This window comes from Phialemonium atrogriseum (assembly GCF_030411735.1).
Source record: "Phialemonium atrogriseum strain 8032-3 unplaced genomic scaffold QBC33scaffold_40, whole genome shotgun sequence".
Lineage (NCBI taxonomy): Eukaryota > Fungi > Ascomycota > Sordariomycetes > Cephalothecales > Cephalothecaceae > Phialemonium > Phialemonium atrogriseum.
The window spans coordinates 1-25,749 of record NW_026848177.1 but is presented as its reverse complement, the minus strand read 5'-3'; the positions used below and the strand labels follow the sequence as shown (position 1 = coordinate 25,749).

The 25,749-nt window shown below is 54.5% G+C and overlaps 9 protein-coding genes across 9 annotated transcripts; 3 read left to right on the top strand and 6 right to left on the bottom strand.

Annotated features, from left to right (window-relative positions):
- Positions 1-868: 868 nt before the first annotated feature.
- QBC33DRAFT_551687 (ketopantoate reductase PanE/ApbA C terminal-domain-containing protein) lies at positions 869-2,082 on the bottom strand. The gene has a single exon (XM_060429207.1). The coding sequence runs from the start codon at positions 1,989-1,991 to the stop codon at positions 1,017-1,019; it is 975 nt and encodes a 324-aa protein (XP_060278701.1). The 5' UTR covers positions 1,992-2,082; the 3' UTR covers positions 869-1,016.
- A 589-nt stretch (positions 2,083-2,671) lies between these two features.
- On the bottom strand, positions 2,672-5,664 carry QBC33DRAFT_601314 (ankyrin; the record flags this gene model as incomplete). The annotated part of the gene is made up of 5 exons (XM_060432099.1): positions 2,672-3,928; positions 3,969-4,070; positions 4,186-4,257; positions 4,328-4,758; positions 4,812-5,664. Coding segments are annotated over 5 exons (2,541 nt in total), but the record flags the coding sequence as incomplete, so codon positions are not given.
- A 173-nt stretch (positions 5,665-5,837) lies between these two features.
- Positions 5,838-6,990, bottom strand: QBC33DRAFT_281513 (uncharacterized protein). The gene is made up of 2 exons (XM_060423243.1): positions 6,479-6,990; positions 5,838-6,352 (listed from the first exon to the last, which is right to left on the bottom strand). Exons 1-2 carry the CDS (start codon positions 6,776-6,778, stop codon positions 6,008-6,010), a joined length of 645 nt encoding a protein of 214 aa, XP_060278699.1. The 5' UTR covers positions 6,779-6,990; the 3' UTR covers positions 5,838-6,007.
- Positions 6,991-7,166: 176 nt separating this feature from the next.
- Positions 7,167-8,531, top strand: QBC33DRAFT_551684 (S-adenosyl-L-methionine-dependent methyltransferase). Its single transcript, XM_060429206.1, has 2 exons — positions 7,167-7,917; positions 7,976-8,531. Exons 1-2 carry the CDS (start codon positions 7,440-7,442, stop codon positions 8,173-8,175), a joined length of 678 nt encoding a protein of 225 aa, XP_060278698.1. The 5' UTR covers positions 7,167-7,439; the 3' UTR covers positions 8,176-8,531.
- On the bottom strand, positions 8,393-10,170 carry QBC33DRAFT_551683 (uncharacterized protein). The gene has a single exon (XM_060429205.1). It carries the CDS (start codon positions 10,094-10,096, stop codon positions 8,588-8,590), a length of 1,509 nt encoding a protein of 502 aa, XP_060278697.1. The 5' UTR covers positions 10,097-10,170; the 3' UTR covers positions 8,393-8,587.
- A 284-nt stretch (positions 10,171-10,454) lies between these two features.
- QBC33DRAFT_481228 (glycosyl hydrolases family 18-domain-containing protein) lies at positions 10,455-16,956 on the bottom strand. The gene is made up of 15 exons (XM_060425349.1): positions 16,682-16,956; positions 16,463-16,626; positions 16,082-16,381; positions 15,966-16,009; positions 15,576-15,890; positions 15,066-15,497; positions 14,860-14,994; positions 14,722-14,796; positions 14,371-14,657; positions 13,233-14,297; positions 12,748-13,168; positions 12,561-12,684; positions 12,044-12,501; positions 11,472-11,985; positions 10,455-11,375 (listed from the first exon to the last, which is right to left on the bottom strand). Exons 1-15 carry the CDS (start codon positions 16,855-16,857, stop codon positions 10,528-10,530), a joined length of 5,358 nt encoding a protein of 1,785 aa, XP_060278696.1. The 5' UTR covers positions 16,858-16,956; the 3' UTR covers positions 10,455-10,527.
- Positions 16,957-18,355: 1,399 nt separating this feature from the next.
- On the top strand, positions 18,356-21,337 carry QBC33DRAFT_481225 (uncharacterized protein). The gene is made up of 8 exons (XM_060425348.1): positions 18,356-19,085; positions 19,140-19,422; positions 19,502-19,832; positions 19,910-20,191; positions 20,254-20,375; positions 20,458-20,611; positions 20,673-20,855; positions 20,919-21,337. The coding sequence occupies exons 1-8, from the start codon at positions 18,421-18,423 to the stop codon at positions 21,290-21,292; spliced, it is 2,394 nt and encodes a 797-aa protein (XP_060278695.1). The 5' UTR covers positions 18,356-18,420; the 3' UTR covers positions 21,293-21,337.
- Positions 21,338-21,594: 257 nt separating this feature from the next.
- On the bottom strand, positions 21,595-23,259 carry QBC33DRAFT_500895 (feruloyl esterase; the record flags this gene model as incomplete). Its single annotated transcript, XM_060425689.1, has 1 exon — positions 21,595-23,259. The coding sequence occupies exon 1, from the start codon at positions 23,176-23,178 to the stop codon at positions 21,595-21,597; it is 1,584 nt and encodes a 527-aa protein (XP_060278694.1). The 5' UTR covers positions 23,179-23,259.
- Positions 23,260-24,139: 880 nt separating this feature from the next.
- Positions 24,140-25,517, top strand: QBC33DRAFT_481221 (Alpha/Beta hydrolase protein). Its single transcript, XM_060425347.1, has one exon. The coding sequence runs from the start codon at positions 24,184-24,186 to the stop codon at positions 25,249-25,251; it is 1,068 nt and encodes a 355-aa protein (XP_060278693.1). The 5' UTR covers positions 24,140-24,183; the 3' UTR covers positions 25,252-25,517.
- Positions 25,518-25,749: the final 232 nt, after the last annotated feature.

Genomic DNA, 25,749 nt, shown 5'->3' with positions numbered 1-25,749 from the left:
CTCTTGTAGTCCTCCTCTTGCTTCAGCTGCAGGCAGTATCGGTATCGGTGCGGTCGAGGCCTTGCAAGACGCAAACAACGGGATACCACTCGGGCAGCGACATAGGGGGTGTTGGGGCCTTCGGGGGCCTGTCAAGATTGCGCGAGTCGGCTTGGGGAGACTGAGGCGTGCAGCTGATGGGTTTAATCTCGAGCAACATGGCCGACCCATGGGCAATAGTGGCTTGAGTGGAAGGCGATGCTGAGGAGAAGGATCGAAATGAGAGCTAGCATAAGAGGCAGATGCGGCTATTCTAGCTCTTCCCATGCATCTTGTAACTGATATAGCAGGGGGCATATGCCTGGAATGCGCATGGTAGAGAAGAAGCTTTGAGGGGGTGGGGATTTCGCTTGTAGTTGAGAGCGAGGCGGAATTGTCGAGGATTGGGGGCGGCAGGGTTTGCATGCACCCATGCATTCATCTGCTCCTCGAAGCGACGCTTATCGGCTATCTCTTGAAGTTTGATGTCCTTTGGTTTAGATGCACCTGCCCTTACTTTTATCTGAGCAAGTTCCTCCTTGGATTGACGCTGCAAAAGAAGTGGGCAACCACGTTGATACTGCATAGGTGGAGGAGGCCTGGAGAATCGAGATATGAGGGCTTGGTCGGCTTATAATTAAGGCATGGAGCAACAGGGCAGAAATAGGATCAGAGACAGAGGAAGGTCAGTCTTAGGGTGGATTAAAGATGGGCGGGATGTGGATAGTATAATGGGGACAAGCGACTGGATAACAGAATATGGTACTGAATGACGCAGGAGGAAGAACATTGCAGTGGCCGCGACGCAGCCTATCTAGAGCATGCCGAAGGCGGCGCCAAAAGTCAGTGTGGGTTGAGTTGATTCTCGCTCGAGTCTACAATAGTCATCTAACTTCTCTGTTTATCATCGGTCATTTAATGTTAGACTTCCATGCCTATTATCACCACTTGACGTTTCCGCCAAAGTCTCCCCGCAATATTTCACCTCTTTAATCTCTTTAATCCACGGTAGCAACAGGTTTCCATCCCTCCGGTCGAGTGATGGCAAAATTCAAGCCTCTTGCCAGAGACAGCAACATCTCCAGCGATGGCACATCCACGCCCAACCTCCGAGCAATAGCTACCGTGTTTCCGACGATAGCCTCCACCTCAATCGGCCGGCCGTTCCTGACATCCGTCAACATACTAGGGTCCTTCCCGCGGGACTCCAACCTCTCTTTCGTACGGCTGAGCTGATCCTCAATCGCCGGCTCCACCAACCCGGGATACCCCGCCGCAGCCGCAACCTGCGCGACCTCGAGCATGACCCTTCTGATCGTATCCATTGCCTCGGGCGACGAGCGGACAAAGTTGGCATCGTCGCAGAGACTCAAGGCGGAGATGGGATTCCACGCCATATTGAGGGCTACCTTAATCCACCGCCGGGCCTGCACGTCTTCAAAAACCTTGCACGTGGCTCCGCCCGCCGCCCACAGGTCCTGCAGGAGCTTCACTTTCGCTTTCACTTCCGCCGGCGCCTCAGCCGGGTACGTGCCGATCTCGAGAAGCTCAAGGGGCCCCATCTCGACGACCCCGGGTGTGACCTCCTTGACAGGCACGTAGACGGCGCCGGAGATGATGGGCGTGCTGGGGAACCGGTCGGCATACTCCTGCTCGATGCCGATGCCGTTCTGGGCGAGGACGATGGCTGTCTTGCCCGAGACAGCGTCCTTTATCAGGGCCGATGTCCCCGGAAAGGCCTTGCTGCAGACCAGGATGAAATCGAAGGGCCCTGTGGCTGTCGACACCGAATTCACTGTAATGGGCTTGTAGTGGACCTTCCCGAAGATGTCAGACCGGATCGTGATGCCATGCTCTTTGACAGCTGTGTAGTTTGTCCGGCAGACCACAGTCACTTCGGCGCCGGCTCTGTCAAGGATCCAGCCGTAGACACTGCCGACTCCGCCGGTGCCGAAGATGAGGGCTTTGACCATTGCATATACACGGTTGTAGAAAGCCTATTTTCATGTAGGTGTTTGAAAATTTGCGTCTGGCATCGTTGTCGTTGGGTTGGAGATGTGCCCCCGCTGGATGGAGCTTCATGTTCGGGTGGGCGATAAGGCCCGGAATTTGATAACCTTTCTTCGGAGTTTGCCCTATCACCGACTAGGAGCTCGCAGGCCTCATCGTGCCGGATGAGTAAGCTAAGGTATGACTCCGCAACCCAGAGCTCGCCGGCCCAAGAAACCCACCCGCCAGGTTGAATTCAGGATTAATTAGCCCGCCACGCCCTCGAAACGTCGTCATAGTCCTCTCTGCAGCTCACCCACCAAGCTCGTCTGGATATTTGACGCTGCGCTGTACATGTGCACGTACCTCCGCTTTTCAGGCCTCTCCTTCTCCAACCCCGACTCCATCTGCGTCGGCGGCGGCGTTCGTGTAATGCTACTTGCTTAACTGGTAGGCCTCGCCGTCTCTGGACGAGTGGATCGAATCGAGATACGGAGACAGATCCATTCAGGGCTTAGGGAGTGGGACGGACATCAATGTCCAAGCTGTCTTACGGGGCGTGGCGGAGAGGCTGGGCGTCATGTCGAGGGGTCTCGCCGCGAGGTATCATGAGGTTCTGAAGGATTTGTTGACCGAGAGCAACAGGCTGATGTAGATAAATAATACTAGAAATCTACGAGCCGTTAATACCTCTAATGTCCGAATTGGCTCTGACGGTGCAGCGCCGCCCGCGTTCATGTCCATTCAATTCATATGACTGTTGTTCCATACGCCGGTTGACTCGCCACGATGATTCCCTATGACGCCGATCTAATTTTTCCCCCGAAGTCTAATTACCTCACTCAATCCATGGCAGAAACGCCTCAGCCTCGTTATCATCCCCGTCACCCTCCACTTCGGTAACTCTTCCAAGCACAACGTCCGACCAGGGGTTGTTCACTAGCTCTCCGTGTTGGAATGCGAAAAAATCCTGCTGATGGTGCGCAAGGGACGCCGCCTCGCCGATTTGTTCAATGTGGAGTTCATCAGCGGTCGGTGAAGCCCAGTTTGACGGTTGGTGTTGACGCTCCGGGGATGCACTGCGCGGCGAAGCGGTCCCAGGCATAGAGGCCTGCGATGAGAGACCGTTGGAAGGGAATTCGAAGGCAAGATCCGCCCCTCCGATTTTGTCATCGCGTCCATTGTCCTCGCTCCACGATGGAGAATGTTGCGTCTCAGTCTCATATCCGTAGTAACAATGATCCCCATCACAGTGACATATCACCTCCGCGCTGCCACTTTGGCCATATTGTCCGCTCATCTCGTCGCCGGGACTCGACCAATCTGTATCTTTCCAGTAAGGGCATCTGTCCTCGCGACCCTTCCAAAGCGCTTCAAAGTCAGGGCGCTTGTATATGGCAGTATATCTCGCCGTCCGTGGATAGCCCTTTCTGAATTCCCGAATATCATGGCCACAAGCATCGAGCGCGGCGTCCCAGAGGTCTCCTCGGTAGGACAATGGCCTTTCATCGCGACAGCTCTTTGTATATGCATAATATGAGACAGACAATCCAAAATCGTCCTTTGCATGAACGTCTGCTCCTTGGCGAATGAGATATATCAAAGGATCTTTCCACCGATTTTTGGACAGGGCCCAAAGGGGGCAAGAAAATAAAAGGTGCAGGCATGTGCGACCCCCGGAGTCTCGTTCATGGATGCTACCTCCTTTGTCTAACAGAAGTGCCATCTTTTGAACAGTGACTCCAGATTCGAAGGCAGCGGAGTAGCCGACTAGAGAGCACGCCGCTAGGAAGGGGGACCGGCCCCAACGATCCCTCAGCCGTAGGTCTGCAAGATGTGGGACGAAATTGAAGATATCTCGAAGAATACCATATGACTGAGAGTTGATCAGAATAGCCACAAAATGGCAATGAAATATCACCTACCAGAAGCCCGCTACTGCCAAGTAATATATTGATGACGCCCACCCAATCTCCAACAGGAAAGCTAGGATCCGCCCCAGCTTGCAAGAGAACCTGAGTGCACCCACCACTGGGTGGTCGATGGCAAGGTGCAATGGGGTTCTGGCACAGCGTCAGTATCAGTCGTATCCGCTCCAAAGAAAAGACGTTCCGGACGTCAATCTAGCTCTGAGAGAGTGGATACGTACACCATTTGCTTCTCGTCCTCATAAAACACACCTTCGTCGACATCAAGACCATTTTGAATGAGAAACTTGCACAACGTAAACGCTTGCCATTCGCAAGCATGCTTAGAGATCTCGTCAGCAAATTCGTAACTACTGAAGCCCCGCGCTGAAGCCCCGCGCTTGAGAACTTACATGTAGCAGGGACCAGCCGAGCTCATCGCGGTCGCGAAGACTGGCCTTGCCGTCCGCGATCAGCGCCAGGATGTCGTCAGTTCTGCCCTGCTGCGCAAGCTTGAATACCTCGGAGTTGCGTGGGATGACATTGTTGACAGATAGGTTTGGGATGCTCAGGAAACTGCCGGCGAGGAGCTGGGCCTGGCTCACCGTCACTTCAAGCATTGACTGGGAGTTTTTCGGCCGAAATTGAATCTTGGCAATGAAGTCTCGTCCAATCTGTATGTCGTCATTGCCGTTCTCTCTGTCGCCGAGGGGTTCTCGGCGGCGGCGAGTTCTTCGATTGGTGTAAATGGTCAAGGCACCCCCAGAGATGTCGATGGACTTCCGCTTTCGATCTTGCGTTATTGCTGTCCCAAGATCAATCGAGGAAGTTAACCGAGATGGGCCTGCAAGCTATTCAGTTTGATAGATCATTCGATTTGAAATGTGACTGCCTTACCGTTTTTGTTGATGCCTATCGATGGTGCGGAGAACATCAATTCCCGAGAAATGCTTTGCGTCGGGTCGTTTGGCTGGTCCTCTGAAGAAGCATCTGTTTCAGTTGGCGGCGTCGGCATTGATGCAATAGACTCTTGCTTCTGGGCTGACTCCAGAAGAGTCTGGAGATCATCGATCATCTGCTGCGCGTCTTTAGATGCGACTGTGTGCTCCTTTTCGGTGACGAGTGCAATTAGGCGAGAGATGCTTTCATCAAGCTTCGGATCGACGGCAGGCGTTCCTGGAGGGTCGATGGTCGTCGCGTCTGTCGCGAGGAAGCCGGTCGGCCTAGCACCGGTCGAGTCCGCAGTCTCCCGGAGAACCACCACTTCCCTTTGGAGCTGTTTTAGCATCTCAAGAATCTCGGACTGTTGCGCTTGCGACGCAGACATTTGTGCCGCCTGCGACATGCCCAAGTTGACGTTGAGCATCAAGGCGTGACTGTGGACGACGCTTCTCATGTGGTCCAGGTCTTTCTCGCCAATGGTAATCTTTAGTCTCTTCCACAACTTGCCGGCGTGTCCTTCGGTTGGCGATATGCTTAGGCGCTGCAGCCTTACCTCAAGATGGTCCATGTCGCTCGCGCAGCGCCTCGCTGTATCCTGCAGCGCCAACGCGTCCGTCTGGGTGATCGATCCAGATTTCAAGTGCGACAGACGCTCTAGAATACTCTGTAGCTGAGCGATGTCGTCGACGAGATGGTGGACATTCTGGGGGCCATCTCTCACCGCCGAGAGGAGAGAGTGAATAGCTTTTGCCGATTTGAGGGCCAGGCAGACAAAGGCCAGTACGCTAGAGCCTGCACCGATTGCTTCCATTTTGGCTAATTGGTTTCTGCCTTGGGGACTTCGATGAGGGATAGTAATCGATGGGAAATGCGATGCAGTTGTGGGATGGAGAAGAGAAAATCACTGTGGATGTTGTTGGGCTGAGCTGAAGGTGATGGGCTGTGTGAGTGTCAGCCCAACCTGGGAGCCTCGCCGGTCCTAACAAGGCAGTCAACGTTTCACAGCAGATTTAGTGCGAGGCAAGGCATATGGCTGCGGATTCACTGGACCCGTCAACATCGGTGCAGTCAGGTGTTCTGGAGGACACATGGGCAATCGGTTCCAGTCCCGTGCCCTATTTAGGCCCATGCGGAACTCCCCAGCGGAGTCTTTAGAAATTTTGTCCCCCCAGAACAGTGCAAGTTATGCCGTTTGTTGCGAGCTTGTCTCCGCGGGTAGGGGAATGTGGTAGTGTGGCTAATCGGGCAGGGGAGGTGCTGGGCAGGGGTTCGGACCGCCAAGTTTTTTTTTTTGACAGGTGGTATGCGTTCTTTGGCAGACAGACGTTGCTGTCGCTGTCGCTGTGGCCGTTCCCGTTGCCGTCCCTTATTAGAGCAGGATTGCCATTGCTGTTCGCTATTTCCAAAGTGTAGTCGCTATCAGCGTCAGAACCTCCATCGTTGTCGATATCGCCGTCATTGTGATTGTCGCTAAACGACGAATTCCCAATCCGGCTCTGCCAGCTCGTTAGACTTCTCAATCTTAGGCCCGCCTACGAGCGACTCGGGCTCGCTCTCGATTTGGACCGTAGTAGCAGAGATGGGAACCCAAGAAGGAGGAACGAAGCTATACATCCACAGACCCGTTGAGCAATGTCTTCACCATGTACTACGCTCTCTAGTGGCACTAAAGGCACCGCCCTCCGACACCGACCGGAGAGCGGAGACGGCCCTCCACTAGACGACGCGCAAAAGCTGTTCCATCTGTGTGAGAGATCTCCTGCGTTCGGGGGCAGCTCCCAACACCGCCAGCTCCAACGGACGGACGCCACTGATACCGGCCGCCCGATTCGGGGACGCTGCAGTTGATGCAGAGCTGGTCCGGGCCAACGCGGAGGTGGACTGCCGAGGGTTCCATGAGTGGTCTGCCCTATACATTGCATGCCGATATGGTCACCACGTCGAGTTGACACTTCTTGTTTCTGCTAGTGCAGATGCGGACCTCGTGGACAATGACGGCACCCGGCCGGGCGTGGGAAGCTGGCTGCAATAAGAGGATTTGGGGAGCCGTCTGAACGTTTCCAGGTGGACTTGGGGCCAGTAATTAACTTCTGATAATTATTGGCGTACAAATCCCGAAAATGCCCGCATTCGCCGATGCCGCTCTTCAATTGACATGCTCCCACAGTGGATTTCTCTCAAGCTTATGGGGAAAATCCGCACATATCCGGGCAATTCCCGCCAGATTTAGCGTTGAATGACACGTGGTTGCGTTCATGAACGAGCAGTGGCGCTATCTTCTGGCCGAGCTAATGGCGTACTCTCGTCTCTCAAAGGGCGTTAAATGGCAAATGGCTCCTGAGTGGGTCCAATGCGCCAATAACTCGTGACTGCTTTGGGTGACCGACGGTCTACGGGAGGTAAAGGAGGGGGCAGAATTCTACAACTGCTGTGGTTAAGAAAAGAAGGTACTCCTCGTATAAAGTAGGAGTCCGATGGCGAGAAGACGCATCTCAATCTCAAGAGTTTAGTTAACCTTTACTATTACAGAATAGTCGCGCTTGCTTCCATCCCCGGCCCTCAACTGTGTTCATCTGAGTTGTCATGTCTTCTTCCCCATTCCCAAATCCCGTTGTGGCGCCGACCCACGTCCTCGCCCTACTCGACCGCCTTCATGAAGAGTCACTCACTCAAGAAGCTGCTATTGGGACGTATCTCAGTACAGCAGACGGCTTTGATGACCTGATGCGCGACAAGTTCATTGCCTTGGACCAAGACAAGTGCCAGTTTGTCTATCAGCTCGCCAGAGCTATCGGGGCCCGCAATGTTGCAGAAGTGGGCACCAGCTTTGGCGTCAGCACGATATATCTCGCCCTGGCAGTTGGGAGTAATCTCGAACGCAGCGGGGGAGAGGGTATCGTCATCGGCACCGAGAAGGAGAGCACCAAGGCTGAGAAGGCGCGACAGTACTGGAAAGAGGCTGGCGACGAGCTGGTGGCGCGCCATATCGATTTGAGGGAGGGCAATCTCCTCGAGACGTTGAAAGACAATGTCCCGACGTTGGACCTTGTGCTAATCGACAGTGAGTGATTGGGTTTCAGTATTTGGTGAGATAGGCCCAACTAATCAACCGTTTCCAGTCTGGGCACCTGTAGCGTTGCCTGCGTTAAAGCTCCTTGAGCCAAAGATGCGGCCAGGTGCGGTTGTCATTATTGATAACTCCATCTCTTCCGCCTCACGATACGCAGAGCTGCTGGCACATCTCCGATCCCCGGCCAATGGCTACACGAACTTGACTATCCCCTATTCCAAAGGCCTAGAAATGAGTATCAAGCACTGAGTTAGAGTAGATGTGTGGCGCATCGGGAAGGAAAGTGAGTTCTGAGAGGGTGAGGAGAAAGGGGGCTATTCACCCAAGTCATTCCATGGATTTTCACTTTTACCCCTTTTTCGGGCGTCCATGTGCGAGATGAAAAATGGCGACACGCCAGTCGAGATTGCGTACCTCCACATTGAAGAGACCTGGGACGTGGTGTTTCATCAGAGTCTACGTTGTTGCCTACTTATGCTGCTCCTTGTCTGACCAAGGCTAAAAGATGAGATGCTAGAACAACACTTCTTCGACTAATGTTGGAAGGCGAGCCCCATTGAGCGGCGAGAGATACAGCTCCGCAGGTTATTCATCCAGCGAGGGAGTTGGGGCTGTCGAAATCCCGCTTCCAAGCCGTAAATGCACATCCTTATTTCCACATTCATTCCATCTCAATCGTTCTGGAATCAGTGTAACCATCAATATTGTCCTTCCCCACCTTCTCCTCCATGGCTCTCCTCAACTCAGCTGGCACCTTCCACTTCATGCCGGCTATGCCGCCAGACCCATCAATGTACCACTTTGGCCTCTCAAGGGGCTTGTCCCCGACTGTTGGCCGGCTCAAGTAGGTAAATCCCTGATGCTGTTGCTCGCCGACACCGAGGTAGATGAGGTGCAACGCTGCCAATGCGGCGGAGAAGTCCATCCTCACGTCGCGGAGAGAAGTAGACGTCGATTTTGCTACTGCGTTTGCGATCGAGACTAGTAGTGGCGTGAACAGCTCGGAGTTGGGATTGAAGCGCACTTCCTTCGATGGAAGGTCCAAGTTGGCCATGGCCTCTGCCTTTTCTGGAAGACGGTCCTCGACGTCCGAGTTTTCTGAATCGAGATCTAGAAGGACGTCATCTTCCGCTTCGGCCGAGTCCCACGACTCTGAATATGCGTCGTCTTCGTCTTCTTCGTCTTCCTCGAGGTCGGAGGGATCGTAGTCGAGCAGCCATTTTCCATCCGGCGTGGTCGAAGACACGCTGATGAACACGGAAGCCACTAGGGGCCCAAATGCACCAAAGGCTTGTGGAGAGATAATCCATTTACCGTTGAGATTCAGCGTGACAAGAGTAGAGAGCTGGGAGACTCTTCGTATCCCAAGACTTAGGTCGTCTTCCGCGCCGTCTTGGACGAAGCTCTCGAGCTCGGCCAGTTCATTTCGTGGATCATGATCCCGAAGGCGGATGTTCAGCGAGGCGAGAGAGGGGAATGCAGGGCGCAGGAACACCTGCGCAAGAGCTGCCCGAACCTCTTGTCGTTGAGAGGCCATGCGGCGGGGCGGCATGAAGGTCTCCCAAGCCGCGTTCTCAAGACATGGAAGAGCCCTAGCGATGGCGCAGATGACATCGGGGTGGAGCATCCGATCACTGTGGCAGCTGGTGCTGCAGTCGAGGTTCTCGAAGTTGAAGGAGGATATGCAGGGCACGGAAGGGAGACCCCCGGGCGGAAGCACACTGTCGTCGATGCCGATGTACTTGAAATGGTTCCGATCGTATTTGACCTTGATTCCCGGGCTGCGCAGGATTGGGTCGTCCGAGGGCGAGGTGGCCGTCAGTGACCAGTCGACGCCCTTGTACTGCTGCCAGGAACTGAGCCGCGTGAAGAGCTCGAGAATGGCTTGCGTGAAGGCGGCCGAGTTTTCGGCCACCTCGCGACGGCTCTGGAATTTGTTTTTGAGACGCTTGTCGCTGACGACAGGTAGAACGACGTCGTAGCTGATTGTCTTCACGAGACTGCGCAGGTCCGGGTTCGAGAAGATGTCATCAAACTGTCTCAGCGATTCGCTACAGCTGTTGAGTCGAACTCTGGAGAAGGATCGAGCCTCGACCCGGCTGACAACTACTCTCGAGAGTCTGCCCACGTCGGTAGACGAGACGAAGTCGAGAGTTTCCGATGTAGTCATTTTGTTAACTAGTGGTGATGTTGGGATTCTCGAATCTCGTGTTATCTTTTGGGTATAAGGTTTGTTTGTGTGTGCGTCATTGAACCACTGTTTTTGTTTTTGTTTTCCTAGCTAGTAACCGTAGGCAACACCCCATACCAGGATTGCTGCATCCCTTACCTCTTGGCATCTCTTGGCCCAATAAGCAGGAGAGGCTGCTTGCTGTCCTTGGCAAGTTGGTCTCGATGTCACAGTGTCACAGTGTGGAAGAAGAGAGAACCCTGCTTAGCTCAAATGAACAAGGCCAACAATAAGAGCATCCTGGTGATCCTTTGACATCTTCGGTGTCAGAACCCAAACGTGCATCTTACGGAACTAACTACAATATGCGTTATCTGGATAGCTACATTACATAGGCAGCCGACAGTTCTACCAGCCACCTTACTAACTAATTAAAAAACGAATCTGAATGGACTCACCCACGCGCCCATGTCATCAACCGCCGCCCTCAGTGCCTGAATCTTAGCTCTTCTAGTCGCCCGGAACGGAGTTTGCGCGTCTAGGGTCGGGTCAGTTCCATCGAGAACCTTCTCAATTCGGGGCATCCACATGGTTAGGAAGGTCCTCAGTTTCATGGCGGCAAGATCGGTGCGGCCCTTGACGAAGCCCATCCAGAGCTGTTTCAGCCCCTGGATCTGGGACGTGTACCTGGTTTGGCTGCGCAGGAAGTCCTCGGCCTCGTCCATCCGGTTTCCGACACGCGTCGCCTGCGCCACGATCGTGGACTGGATCTGGGCCGAGTTGAGGTACTTGTATGTCATGAGCATGATCTTCATGCTCCGGATGGCGGTGTCGACGGTGTTTTCGGATGCCACGGCTCCGTCCATATCGCTGGTCCCGGGGAGGGCGTGCAGGTTCATGAATGCGTACTCCTTGGCGATGTTGACCGACTCCAAGACAAACACGAACTCGTCCTCGTGGTTGGCTGGGTAGGCCACCCTCCCCCCCGTCGCCCCAGTCTCTTGCTTGGCAGAGTAAGGGTATCCGTCGGCGATATACTGCCATGGCGATCGGCTTACCGCGTTTGGCACGACCGGCGACATGGCACCGTTGTCGTACCAACCCGAACCTGCCTCGGCCATGTCGTTGCAAACGTCGCTATACGCGCTTTCTTTGAGGAACTCGGCCAGCAAGTTTGCCTCCAGTATGTGTTCCACGACATATCTCTCGTTTGATTGGGCCTTTCCCGGGCGTGGCGGTCTTCTAACCGATTGTTTGGCTGGTTGGATGCCAAACGAGTCTTTTGGTTTCAAGGGTGACTAAGATTAGCTGGCGTTGGACACGTGCATTGCAAGAGCGCATTGATGCCGGGGAGAAACAAAAGGAAAATGCTTACAATCGTTGCAGTCACCCCAGTTGCCATTGTCCCAGATGGGATATGCCGCCTGGGTTTCCCATTTTTTGATGTGGAAGCCGAATGACCTTGAACCCGAGCATATGGTTACATCCTTGCCCTTCGCGCGGGCCTCCAGCACACCACGCCCAACGAGGCTCGTGTCGTTAGCTGGGTCAGTGGCAATTATCTCCTCCCTCCTTGCCAGGGGGGCACTCTCCGGCTGGACGTAGGCAAAGTCGGAGCTCTCGGCATCGTAGAATGAGTCAACGGCCACAATTTCCGAGCACTCCCCGGGGTCCTGGAGGCCCTTGTTTGGGCACAGCTTCTCGGCCTTTGGTAGGGTGATGACGGGCCCGTAGGGAACCAGACGCTTGCGCAGGCCCGTGCCAATCAATGAGTGAGCCCTAGACGAAGAGTTGTAGCCGAGGAGAGAGTCATCTTGTCTCTTGGCGTTTTGTTGCGTGATGCATTGCCATTCCTTGCTAGAGTCCTCGGGGATGATGCGTTTGTTTAGCTAGAGCACCATGTTAGCAGGTCAGACACAAAGCGAGCGGATAGATAGCAGGACAAACCTCGCCAAAGGTATATGGGGATGGGTGCCATTGAAACACGCTCGGCACATGGGCGTCGGCCACGAGCTTCACTCCCGCCTCGACCTTGTAGCCAAACAGGCAATCGCCGCCTACAATGTCCGACTTGGCCCTGACCCTGCCGTAGAGATCGCCGTGGAGCTCGACTTCAGCATCCTCGATGCCCCATTGGTCGTTGAACTTGATGCCAAACGCCAGGGTGGGAAGGATGTGTGCCTCGGCATATCCCTCCGCAGTCACTGAGGCATCGAAGCTGGGCGCCGCGAGTCCATCCTTGGGGAACTGGCGGTTCGGGTTGTCAACCTCCTTGGGCTCAAATGAGGCTTGCTGCGGGTATGTCTGCCTAATCTCCCAGTTGGCAAGCTGGGCCTTGGCTTCGATACGGCCCTCGATGGAGATGCCGGCTTTGAATCGCGCGTTCAGGTCGAAACGGGGACCAACTTGGTTGACTTTAGTACGTAGGATGCAGCAGGTAAGAGAGCGAGGAAATACAACTTACGCTTGACGATTCCGGGAATATTAAAGGTGCCTCCCGGAATGGGCAGCGGCACGATGGTGAAAACGCCCGAGTCCCAGTCCATCCTCATTGATGCGTCGATGGTGAAGATGGCTTCGACACTTCCCTATTTGTATCTTGTGTAAGCTGCTGTCCCGTCGTCCAAGAATCAGACTCCTTCTTCGCTCACCTCGTTATTGAAATGGAGAAAAGACTGGCTCAGATCCATGTTAGACCCCAGAGTTGTGATGATGGTGAATCCAAACGACGTCGACATTTGGATTCCCGCTGTCACCACGGCATCGAGTTTGGCCTTGAAAGCCCCGCATGTCCAGTCTTCCTGCAGAATGATGGCCGACACTTCCTCCTCATAGTCATGCCTCTTCTCGACCTTGATGTTGATATTGAGCAGTTCCCTCAGCCAGTCAACGACACCTTCGCCAAACCAACGCTTCCGCAGCTCCTCTCGATCAACCGCGCCAAAGTGGTAATCATCTCGCCATTCTTCTTCAAGCCAGCGACGGTGGTTACCCTTGACGTCGGACAGAGAGCGCTTGAGCTTCTTGGACGATGGCGCGGCGACGATCCTGTCCCAGTATCCCTCCTGGTTTCTGTCGTCCCGGACCAGTGAGTGTCTATTTCTAGACTCAAGGGGAAGGGAGGGGTCACACTTACGAAAAGTCGATTCGCATATGCGTCGGACCAAAGTCCCGCGGCACCCGGGTGAAGTCGTAGTCGAACGTGAGATCATAGACGACTGCCCTCTCGCCGAGGTTTCTCTTGGCCAAGTGCCGAGGGAGAGACTGGTTTCTGGAGAGTTCGAGACTCTTTGCGACGGCGTACTTACCGGGGCCGCATCCCTGCCCCCGGGGCATCTCGAGGATTGTCCCGGGAGCACCGTGGCCTTTGTAAATGTCGCCGCAGTTGCTCTTATCCGAGTGGTCGGTGCACACCATCTGCACCGTCTGCTCTTGCTCGCTGACGGCGTCGTTGCAGTTGTATAGCTCCCAGTGTGACCCGTCGCGCTTGTCGAGCGATGTTTGTATCTTGTCCGAGCTGGCCAAGACATGGAACTGGAACGCAGCCGCATTCGGGTCGTCGTCCGAGTCGTTGTCTTCCACGCCGTCTCCCCAAGTGTTGTCGATGTTGAGATCGAACTTGGTCTTGACATCGTCGCCGGTCGGCGGGTTTTTGAACAAGTTTTCTAGAGGAACCGGAAGGAAGAAGGCCTCGCCGGAGGGCGGGGGGCAGCAGAAGACTCGCAGGCGGCCAGGGTCGAGGCCTCCGCAAGACCTGCCACCACCAGAGCCGGCCCATGTCACGGCAATCTGAGAATTCAGGTCGCAGTGGCCGTCGTAGCAGTTGCCCTGGTCGGGCGAGCCCTTCCATTCGCAGCCGTCCCATCGCTTCAAGTCTTCCGGCGGACAGCAGTACAGGGAGACGTGGCCGAGGTCGTAGTCATGCAGTGCTGACCGAAGTGAGGCGCCCTTGAGACTGTACAGATTCTCGAGCTTCTTTTCATCCTTGGTAAGGTAACCCGACCATGTCAGGGGCTCCTCACCACTCTTGCACTCCTTGCCGTTGCTCGCAAAGTAGCACTTGTTCTCGCGCTCGGCCGCTACCTTGCAGCAATACATCTTGTTCCCGTTCTCGCAGTACGCGCCGTCACCCCACTTGTTTAACTGCAGGCCGACTTCTCCCGGTTCGCACCGGCCGACGCATTCGGGGGCTGAACTCCTCCTGCGAAGCGGCGAAGCTGTCAGGTCTTGGCGAGGGAAATAGAGGGTTCTGGGACAATGGCATTATCACTTACCATTGACAATCATCCGGGTCGGGGGCCGCAGAGAGGGGACAGCAAAGCGTGCTGTCTTCCTCCTTCGAGTGTCTTGTGACGATGGTAGCACCGCCGCAAGGCTGGGTAGTGATCTTTTTGAAGCCAACTTTGCACGATCCGCCGCAGTCAGTGACATAGCATCCCTGGGCACCCATATCCTGCCAGTAGGATGCGTCATCGGCCTGGTAGCTGCGCATCGCCAAGGCTATGGTCTTGGGCCCAACAATGGCTGATAGAGCACTGAGGTCGTCTGTGTCTTGATCCACCTGCAATCACAGATTAGCAAAGAGGTCTTCACTGTCAGCCACAGTCATGTCTCCAATTACTTACCGACCATATGAGCAGTCCGCCGAGGCCAAGCTTATTAGCAAACTCAATCTTGGCCTGGATGGTTTCTTCATCGTCCTAGAAAGATGCGTCAGTCAGAGGAAGTAATCATTTGAATCAGCCGAGTAATGGCCTACTCACATAGCTAATCCACTGGTTTTGGTTCCACACAATGTACTTGACTTGGTGTTCTTTGTCGTAGTATGGCTTAAGGTCGTGCTCCTCGATGATGTCGACAATCTCTCTGTAAGCCAGGGTACCAGAGTTCTTGGTGCACTTTTGTCCAAGTCAGAGAGGTATTAGAAACAACGATCAGTATCTAATTAAAGTGGGAGCGAAGGACTCACCGGGCCAGGATCGGCACCGCCAGAGAACGGACAGCCGGGCTTGTAGCAAGTCGGGTCGGTCAGGGTGAAAGAGCGTCCGTAAAAGCCGAATCCGAGATTGAGCTTCTCGGGTGGGATATCATTCCGCCAATACAGATCCAGGGCCAGTTTGATCTCGGTAATGTTCGTGTGGGCAAGCACGTTGGACCCAATTGGGTTCCATGCATCCCACACGCCGTGGAGGTCGTAGCTCATGATGTTGACGAAATCGACAGCTTTTGTGCTGCCTTTGATGTCGAAGTGGCGGAGATACCAGAAACTGGTTGGAGTGGTGAACGAGACAACGTACTCAAGCGGCTGTTTCTTGATGGCGTCTCGCAGCTCCTCGAGGAGAAGAGTGAAGTTCTCACCATCCTTGTCCGAGCCGCCACGGTCTTCGGCTCCCGGGTACTCCTAGTCGTGGCAAATTGATTGCCAGGTCAGCGTCACCGTGCCTTCAACAAAGCGGGAAACGTGGGTAATATCTCCTACCCAATCGAAGTCAACGCCGTCAAAGGCGTATTGCCTCATAAAGCTCATGAGGTTCCCAATGAACTTGGATCGATTTGCTTTCGAACTGACCACGTCGTGGAACACGGTCTGGGTTGGGCCCGGGTCGTTAAAAGTCCAACCTCCGAGAGCAATCATGACCTTGAGAGCCTTGTTCTTCTTCTTCATAGCTGTTATCTTGGAGAAGAGGGAAGGGTCTAGGTCCTCCATCGGCACAACCTGGAAGTCGACAGGAGTGATGTAGGCAAAGGAAAATATCAGATGGGTGAGTGCTCCGACGGGAATATTCTCGATAGCCTAGTGATCGAGTTGTGTCAGTCATCGAGTTCGAGTCGAGGACTAGGAATGATTACAAGAAGGAGTCCGTCTTACCATGCCGTTGCATTTTCGGTCATGCACCCATGCTTCATAGTAACCTGGAGAGTTAAAGCAGAGCAGTTGGTTAGTTTCCACCGTTACCCACGACGGTCATAATAGATGAGACGCACCTATGACTCTCTTTCGGACGTTGCCTTTCGAAGCACCAGAACCTGGCTGCTTGCAGTTGCTCTGGCACGACGTCTTTTCGTCGTTGGTGACTTTGCAAAAGTCTGCGGTCATGCCGCAAAAGCCATATGGCGAGCAGCAGACGTTCAGGGGGCACTCCTTGCCCGGCGGGTCAGCATATCGCCCGCATTCTGCCTTGGCGTCGCAGTTGCTCCAGCAGACGTCATTGGGCGACTGTCCATTGGTGCCGCATGCATCGGGGCCGTAGTTGCACCACCCCGTCTCCTTGGGACAGCAAGCCTCTGGTGATTTCCGGAATCAGCATCGTTATTAAACCTGCCACCGGGCTGATGGGACGACGTAGGGGATGAAACGAAACGAACCATTGCGACATGGCCTATCTGGGCCACAAGAATAGTCCTGCTCTTGGGTCACCTGCCGGCCCATGAGCAGGTCGCGGGTCTCAACCACTGCCAGTGCATCGGGTTGGACGGGGCACAATGGGGCATTGGGATCCTGTCGGGGCTTGACAGAGTAGTCAAAGGGACTATGATCCGAGTCAGCAAAGCGACTTCCTGGCTACTGAGGTGAGGCAGACGTACTGATAAGCCTCATTACGACAGGTAGTGGCAGGGTCGATCGACCTCTCTGGGTGTCGATGGTGGTGGTGTCCATGGTGACGAGGACGACCTAGGACGGGAGTGGTAAGGTGCAACAAAAGAATGGTAAGTAATGATCGTACTATGAGAAAACGAGAGGACGTCCTGCAGTTTGCCATGACTGCAGATTGGATGGGATAAAAAACAAGAAAAAGAAAAAAACGAGTGTCTTTGGGGCTGGCGGAGCTGGCCCAGGTGAAGTTTGTGCCGAAGATGTGCGGCTACCGCGAAGGAAAGACATTCAGCATCACAGTCTACCCGCGACGACGTAACCGGAGGTAACTTCTAGCAGTACTTATAGTATCTTCATCCGCCGGGCAATTCTTCTTAACCGACACCTTTGCCTGTCGCCCCTTTGCACCTGCAGACTCCGAAGTGCATCTTGGATAGCGTATGGTGAGACCATAATAACCCCGAGGTATCTATTCATATCAGGTACATGCCGTGATGAACCCAGAATGTGCTCGGCTGCATATCGGCCCCTCGATATTATGGGGTGATGTGTGATTCAGTGCTCCTTTACATAATGGGAAACCGTCCAAACAGAACACTTACGATTATTTCAACCGCGATACGCCCCGAACTCGGCCTCCTCCACGCACTCGAAGGAAATGAAGCGGTCTCCCAAACCTGGTCATTCCCACCCACCTTCTGCATTTAGGGTTGCAGATAATCCTTCGTTTGTGGCCGCCAAGTGAACCAAGCCAATAGTTACCTAGTGAACCCCCAAGAACTTTATGGCCGCAGCAAGTGCCAAGCATTCATAAATGCAGGAACATGTGCCAAGAGATGCGGAGCCCAGAGAAACGATGTACAGCAATTGAATAATCTTGCCCCAATAGCCGCGTACTATTAACCGCAGTCTCGCTGCATCTCCTAACCGTTTGTCTTGGAGCTGAAAGTCTTCAGCTCCAAGACCGCAGACCTACTAGCCAGGTGTCTAATATGAACGCCTGAACCCGGCATTCAGGCATGACTAAGTTAAAATGAACATAGCGAAACGAGGCCAAGACGAGACAGAAGCCTCGTCGGCTGTAAGCGGCCGTTTCAACGAGACAACACACAGCCTTAGCGGCTGGGCGTCCTCGCGACTAGTCCACAACGGTGAGCTAGCACTGCATGCAAACCCTTCGATCCCGGCTCGTCCCGCACCGATTAAGATTGAGCCTCTCCATTTTTAGACCTCGGTCTGAGCCCTCCGATCCTCCGATCCTCAGATCCCCCCCACATAGTCTATCTTCTCGCTCGCCAACTCCTATCTTGGTTCCCTTTCCCGCAGGGTGGGATTTAAACTGGGGGCTACGTTCGTCTTAAAAAAAAGATTTACGCTTCATTGATGGATGAAAGGCAAGAAATGCAACGCAGCCACTGCAATCACATGCACGCCATTGTAACCCATTCGGCCCCTCGTGGATGTACAAGTAAGTACCTGTACCATTATGAACATGAGAAAGTTGCGAGGCAAATTGCGAAATGGCATGGAATGAGAAGCCCACCTGTGAGATCCTGCTCCTGGACTTCCAGTCATGTCTTGCGTCTCCTTTCCGCCGACCTTTTGGATATCATCTGGGTCTCCCCGGTCTCTCCCTCACACATACTCGGTCACTCCTTAAGCTTCCACGCTACAAACCTGTCTCCTCTCCATCGTGAGATTGTCACTCGTTTTATTGAGTTCAAATGCCATGGGCTCGTTCCCCTCCTTTTCAGCCTATGGCTGGTTCGTTCCTTATCTGATTCTTGCCCTTTTCCCTTATTCTGTACCGGCTGGTACCTTTCTGGAGCCCAATGCTGCCCCCGTGGGCATCAGCCCAGCGTGCCTGACCGCCCTGACTGCTGACACTGCTTGCAGAGAGGCGGTGGCGGCCTTGGTGCCCAGCGAATACTATCCGTTGACCAAGCTGCAATCCATCTGCAATCCGGCTTGCGTGGCGTCACTAGCATCTTACCACAACGCCGTTGTCTCCAACTGTGCCCAGGATACGTGGGAGGATGAAGGCGGGAACAATCATCCCGTGGCCATGTTCAGCGAGCTGATCAGGTACTCGTACGATCTTGCCTGTCTTACTGAGGGAGGTCGGTTTTGCAACAACGTCGCTGCCGCATTCGCTGCTGCTGCTGACCCGGATGCTGCTGAGCATCCGGGAGGCGTGCCAGCGGGCGGGGATTTTGGAGACCACGACACCTCGGACCCTTGCGATACTTGTCTCCTCGCCAATCTCCGGTTCCAGGCTGGCTCACCGTACTATGATGGACCCAAGCTGCAGTCGCTGTCCATGTACGAATCCAGGACGTCGAGTTGCGGCGTTGCAAATATGCCCCTGACAACGACGACCAACAGCCTCATCACGTTAGTTGCATCGTCGTTGAATAAATAAATGACTTCTGATCTGACAATTCCCAGGCCAACTACTGTGGTTCCTACACCAACTCCCACTTGCGCTGGAACGACATACACCATCCAGCCAGGAGACAACTGCCACTCTATTTCCCTCTCCCAAGGAATTGGGACAGAGTGGCTCATATTGGAAAACGACCTTGCTGCCTTCTGTCACGATTTCCCAACCGAAGGAGAGCTCTGTCTCGTCAATACCTGCACTGTCCACACTGTTCTAGAATCCGACACGTGCAAGAGCATCGCCAAGGCAAATGGTATCACCGAGGCTCAGCTAAGAGCCTGGAATCCAGTAAGTTTGACACCTAGGACAAGAGCACTTGACCATGCGAGTGAAAACATGCTGACCTACCTCTCTTTTCGCCCTCCAGTCCATCAACGCAGGGTGCTACAACCTGAACCAGATGGTTGGCGACCAGCTGTGCGTTGCCAAACCCGGAACGCCCTATATCACTCCCGGCCCCACCACACTTGCGCCCTCGATACCCATCACAGCAGCGCCAATGCCGACGAACGTCGCGAGCGGTACGAACACGTACTGCGGGACATTCTACGAAGCCAGACTGGGAGATTTCTGCAATCTCATCATCATGAAGTTCGGCATATCTCTTGACGACTTCGTTTTCCTTAACCCGGCCATTAACGAGAACTGCACCAACTTGTTCGCGGAAGAGTCTTATTGCGTGCAACCCGTTGGCGATAGTAAGTGCTAATACTTAGCTCTCTAGGTGGTCATTCGGCACTCTTGCACGCCTTGAAGCTAATCTCGACTGCAATAGTCAACACGTACAGCGGCAAGCCTGGATACGGTGCCCCTACGCTCACCATGACGGGCACCATTGATGACACGGCCACCACTCTCCCAGATGCTTCCTTCACGTACCCGTTGCCCGTGAGGACTCCCCTTCCGCTAGCCAGCGGCACGCGGAAGGAATGCTACCAATATGCCGACGGGGACGAATGGCAGGTGAACATAACGTCGACCTATTTCTCCTCCCAGTGCGAGTTCTTCGCCGCCGTCATGGGCGTGACCTTGGAGGATCTCCAAGTTTGGAACCCCAGTGAGAACACACAAATCGCCGACGTCATTGGTAATCTCATCCTGCTAACCAGTCTCGTGCAGGCCTGGGAGACACGACAGACCCGAGTTGTTCATTTGAGTCCGGCGTCCGATACTGCGGAAAGTACTATTATGGCGACAGAGAAGCCGGCGATGATAATGGAGACCCTGGCCTCCCGGGCCGCGTTAGTTCCCCCCTCCTCCAACACCCTTACCGCCGCCCCCGGTATTTTTTGCTTCTGTAACTGACTTTCAGGTGCGTTTCAGGAGGGGATGACTGAGGACTGCACAATGACCGTCAATGTCCGGCCTGATGGATTGCCGACTTGCCAAAGCATCCTTGACGAGTGGGAACTCTCCAATCAAGAGTTCTATGAAATGAACCCAAGTGTTGGGGTAGACTGCAGTGGGATGTGGGCAGGTAAGGAGACCGACAACCAGCCAAGCCGGTCTGGGTGATAATTGGTTAACAAACTTCGCAGGCTATCACTACTGTGTTCGTACCTCGGATTGGGTGCCCCCGACGGATCCCGAGCCGTCGCCAACGACTTCATTTCCAACAACGACTCCGTCTCCAACAACGCCTCCCACATCAGTCCCAACGGCCCCAGGTCCCGTCCAAGACGGCCAACCGGAGAACTGCAACGTGTGGCACATTGTTGCGGGTAAGTTACTACAAGTCCCCCTTCCAATTACTTCGCTACAGCCACCTAACCTTGTCGCTATAGCCGGAGACGACTGCTCTATCATCACAGCAGCGTACGACATCACCTTTGCGCAGTTCGTCGAATGGAACCCCGCCGTCTCCAACGACTGTCTTTCCGGCTTCTGGGGCGGCTACGCATATTGCGTGGGCGTCAGCAGTGGGGGAGGAGGGGAGCCCATTCCGGCCCCCGAGCCCAACCAGGCCGGAAACGCTATCTCCACGTGCAACGAGTACGCTCAGGCCCAAGACGGCGATTGGTGTGCCGCTTTTGCGGATCGGCATGGGCTTGACTACGCTAACTTTTACTCGTGGAACTCGGCGCTTGGCGGGAATGGGGCGAACTGTGGTGGCTCGTTCTGGGCGGGATACTGGTACTGCATTGGTGTTGCTGCTTAGATACATGTTGTACAGTACAGTAGTGTCTAGATGGGTAACTGTATAGCATCTAGAATGACGAAGAGTTGTTTACGAAAAGGACAAGGTTAATGGCCTCATCGAAAAGCCTGAAGACTTGTTGATATTAACTAGATATTTACATAAGGCTAACTTGTCTAATAATTACACATAATAATTGGGCTATCTTGTGACATTCTGAGTGCATCATTGAACAAGAAGACGTCCCAGATCAAGATGTGAGATCGCGTAATGGCTCGGCCCACTTCTTTCCAGGCTTCCTCTAACCAAGTGTCTCACTCAGCTCAAACACATTTATAGCTTTTGGCAACGGTCGAGTCTCCACAACCACGATACTTGGCCACCATTGGATATCGGCAGACCTTCCGCGTGAAGTGTGCCGGCCAGCCAGGCAGGGTCTCGGCCTCCAGCTCCTCCGGCGCAGTCCCGTTCTCTACCCAAGCCACCAGCGCCCCGAACGGATCCGTCGGCACCGCGCCCGGCGTCGTGCCGTAGCCGCAGTGGTCGACCCCCGGCGCGAGGAACAGGCGGAAGAAGTCGTCGACGGCCCTGCCTCCCATGGCGCTCTCCACCTCCTCGAGATAGTGGACGCTGTCCTGGGGGTAGATCAGTTGGTCGGCCAGGCCGTGCCAGACGAGGAGCCTGCCCCCGGACTTCTTGAGGCCCGAGAGGTTCGGGTCGGCCGAGCCGATGACCGAGTCGAACTTCTGCTTGGACTCGCGGAAGAGCTCGGTCAGGCCCGCCGTGTCGATCTTGGTGGTGTCGAATGCCGGGTTCGCCTTGACGAAGTAGCGGATCCACGTATCTGCGACGGAGAAAGGGAAGCCGACGCTTGCTCCCTTGTCGTCGACGGTGGAATTTGAGAGAAAAGCAAGAGAGGAATCGACAGGCATGCCATACCAAAGCTTTTTACCGGATGGGGTTGTGGGTCCGTCCCAGATCTTGCGAACGATGGAAGCCACCTGGCGGCTGATGACAACCTCCTTGCCATTACACTGGACCTTGGAACCGACGACGGTAAAGGGATCAAAGTTGCACTTTGACACGTCATTGATGACTCCGTCCTTGACCTTGTCCTTCCCATCGCACGCCAAAATAGCCGCCTGGACGACAGCGTCCAGCTCACATGTCGAAGGATAGTAGCCCGCCTCCTTCATCACAACCTGCGGCCACAGTTCTGCAATAACATATTCCGTCCAGTATATAGCCGGCGAGCCAGCCAAGATGCCGTCAAAATCGTCGGGGTACTTCTGCGCGGCGACGAGGCCTTGCCGCCCTCCCGTGGAGCATCCGTTCCAGAACGAATGGCGAGCGTGCTTTGCGTAGACGGAAGCCGTCACTGCCTTGCCGACGACGGCCATGTCATGGATCGACCGCGATGCGAAGTTGGTCAGGAGGTCGAGGTTCACCATGCCGTCGGGCTTCAGCGCCCAGGCAGCCGGGGTGCTCGGGTCGCCGGAAAGACCGGCATCGGTCGAGGAGACTGCGTAGCCCCGGGACGCCGGAAGGGCGAGGTCGAGTTCCCCCAGGCCAGCGACCCAGGCGCCGCCTCCGATGGCGACGAATCGGTTATTCCAGCCGTGGAGAGGCAGCCACGTCTGTACGTGAACGGTGTCGTTCGCACCGGGGTGGGTGAGGATGACGTTGACTTCGCAGACGTTGAGGTTGGTGACGTCTTGGTTTAGAGTCGGAGGTGCCTTCGACACTGAGTAGTCGCGCTTCACGCTGCTAGTGACAGAAATAACCCTCGCCCCTGGAACATGGGGGGCTGGGATGTTGGAGCAGAATACCGACGTTCCTGGAAGGGCCGAAGCACGAGCAGGATGGAAAGCAAGCCCTACTGCGAGGAACGATAGTAACAGTGACATAGTGGGCTCGTGTGTACAGTTCGAATCTTCTGTAGATTCTAATTGCTGCTTAAGAAAGGGGGAAGATCATCATGGTGATATGACGTGGAAAGCAGCTTTATACAACTCCACAACTCAATCATATCCGTGATGTGGCAGGGACATCCAGGATTTTACGAGCTTTTCGGGCTGTCCTTGTCTCCCCCCCGGAGGCATCAATTTTTCACACGTGGCTACCAGACAGGGAATAGAGGTTGTCGTCATAGGAGCAAAAATTTGGAATCATGGCACTGCCACCGCTCGGGCTATGATACTTGTAGTCAAGGCCCTCCCGCTTTGGGAGAGGCTGGCTTCAAACCTGCGGAAGAAGGCTCGTGGAGCCGCCAGCGCTGATTCAGGACAGATCCAAGACACGGCAGGTTGACGAATGACAGCTTGTGCACTGGCTTTAGCCTAACGGAGTAGTTCCGCGGTTCGAAATTAGAGGGAGGTGCTTACTCAGGCACCTGGAGAATCAACAAGGACTTTCGCTTACTCAGGTACCCGGAAGATCAACAAAGACTTTCCGGATCTGAAAACCTAAAATCTCACAGGCGGAGAAGATCTCGCAGACGCGGCCCAGTTTTTAAGACGCAGGGCCGGCAAATAACGCATGATTGGGCGCTGTATCATCAGTCTTGGTTTTGGATTGTCTTTGAGTCGGACACAGCCTAGGTCCCGGGGATACCTCACTCAGCTTCTACACTACAGAGTACGCTAGTATAAACGAGCAATAAAGACCAGCAGAATTGCAAGCGGCCCTGACAAATAACACCGGGTGCACCGCCGCCGTGCAACCGGTTATTCAGTGTCGAAATCAGACCTGGAGATGATGTTTCCGGGGCTCTACTAAGGATTATGTCTCGTCCAGTGACGTCAGCGCCATGAGCGGTTCCGGTATAAAGATTGGGATGTCATCATGTGGAATTAAACTGTGTCGACGGGCTAGTAGACGCTATTGGAAAAATAAGAAAAAACGCAGTCACAATGCGTCTTGTATCCTATTTCGTGGCTGTCACAACGGTTGTTGCTGTGGCCGCGGCGGTAGTTGTTACCCCTTGGCACATGGCGGGTCGCAGTCTCTCTTCGCCATCTTCCCTCAAGTTCTCAGGAAATGCCATAACTCGGAGACCCACAAACTCCACGGGGCTCCCGCGACTTGAGCCCCTCCGATATGTAAACACGACCCGCCTCCAGGTCGCTTACTACGAAGACGGGCCGGCAGACGGCCGAGTCGTGCTGCTCCTCCACGGCTGGCCATACGACATCCACAGCTACACCGTCGTAGCCCCGGCCCTCGTCAAGAAAGGGTATCGCGTCATCGTCCCTTACCTCCGCGGCAACGGCCCCACCACTTTCCTCCACGCCGACACTTTCCGATCAGGCGAGCAGGCCGCCCTGGGATACGACATCATTGAGCTCCTCGATGCCCTCAATATCCCCAAAGCCATCTTCGCCGGCTACGACTGGGGTGGTCGCGGGGCCTGCGTTGCGGCCGCGCTGTGGCCGGAGCGCTGCGAGGCCCTCGTCTCCGTCAACAGCTACCTGATCCAGGACCTCTCCAAGGCGTGGGTACCGCTCGATTCCAAGATCGAGGCCGGCTTCTGGTACTTCTACTACTTCCTCACGCCGCGTGGGGGGGCCGCGCTGGCCGAGCACCCCAAGGACATCGCGCGCGTCGTCTGGAACAAGAACTCACCGCAGTGGAACTACACCGAGGCCGACCTCGACCGCGCCGCCGAGACCTTCGTCAACCCGGACTACGTGAGCGTTGTGACCCACGTGTACAGGCACCGTCTGCTGTACGCCCCCGGCGACCCGGACTACGCAGACTTTGAGCGGGCGCTGCTGAAGCAGCCGCCGATTCCCGTGCCCGCCGTGACACTGGACGGCTTGGCGGATGGGAATTTCCCGCCCACAGATGGCTCGCCATCGGCGGCGAATTTTGCCGGGCCGAGGGTGCATCACCAGGTCGCCGGCGCGGGGCATAATCTCCCTCAGGAGAAGCCGCAGGAATTCATTGACGCTGTGCTTGAGGTGGCTGATCTGAAATGAGGGACAGGCGCTGCTGTGGGGGTTGGTAATTGGAGATTCTAGTCAGGTGGTGGCTAACAATCCGCGTCGCAATCTGCATCCATGCAAGTCGATGAGACGGGTACCGCTTGGATATTTAAAAGACCTCAAATGATTACTACCAACATTGCACAAATTGTGGTATCATATTGTCTGCACCTCGCATCTCATTTCGCTGCCTCAGGGTTATCACGACTTTGGAGGATTTCGTCTCTTTCACAGGCAATAATCCTAGCAGGTAAAGGAACAACATTACAAAAGTCTATTATTGTAAATCCAGTTTGTTGAATACCAATTAATACAGCAAGATTAAGATGTGTGCACCAATAATACTAGCCTAACTAGGTAAGTAGTTTAACATAAAAATTATCAAACCTCTTAAGGACTATAAAGATTACTTGATAAGTCTAACTTCAAACCCATATATTAAGGTAACCACAATAGTGATGACTAAGCGGTTTGCTGATTAAGCATCACATA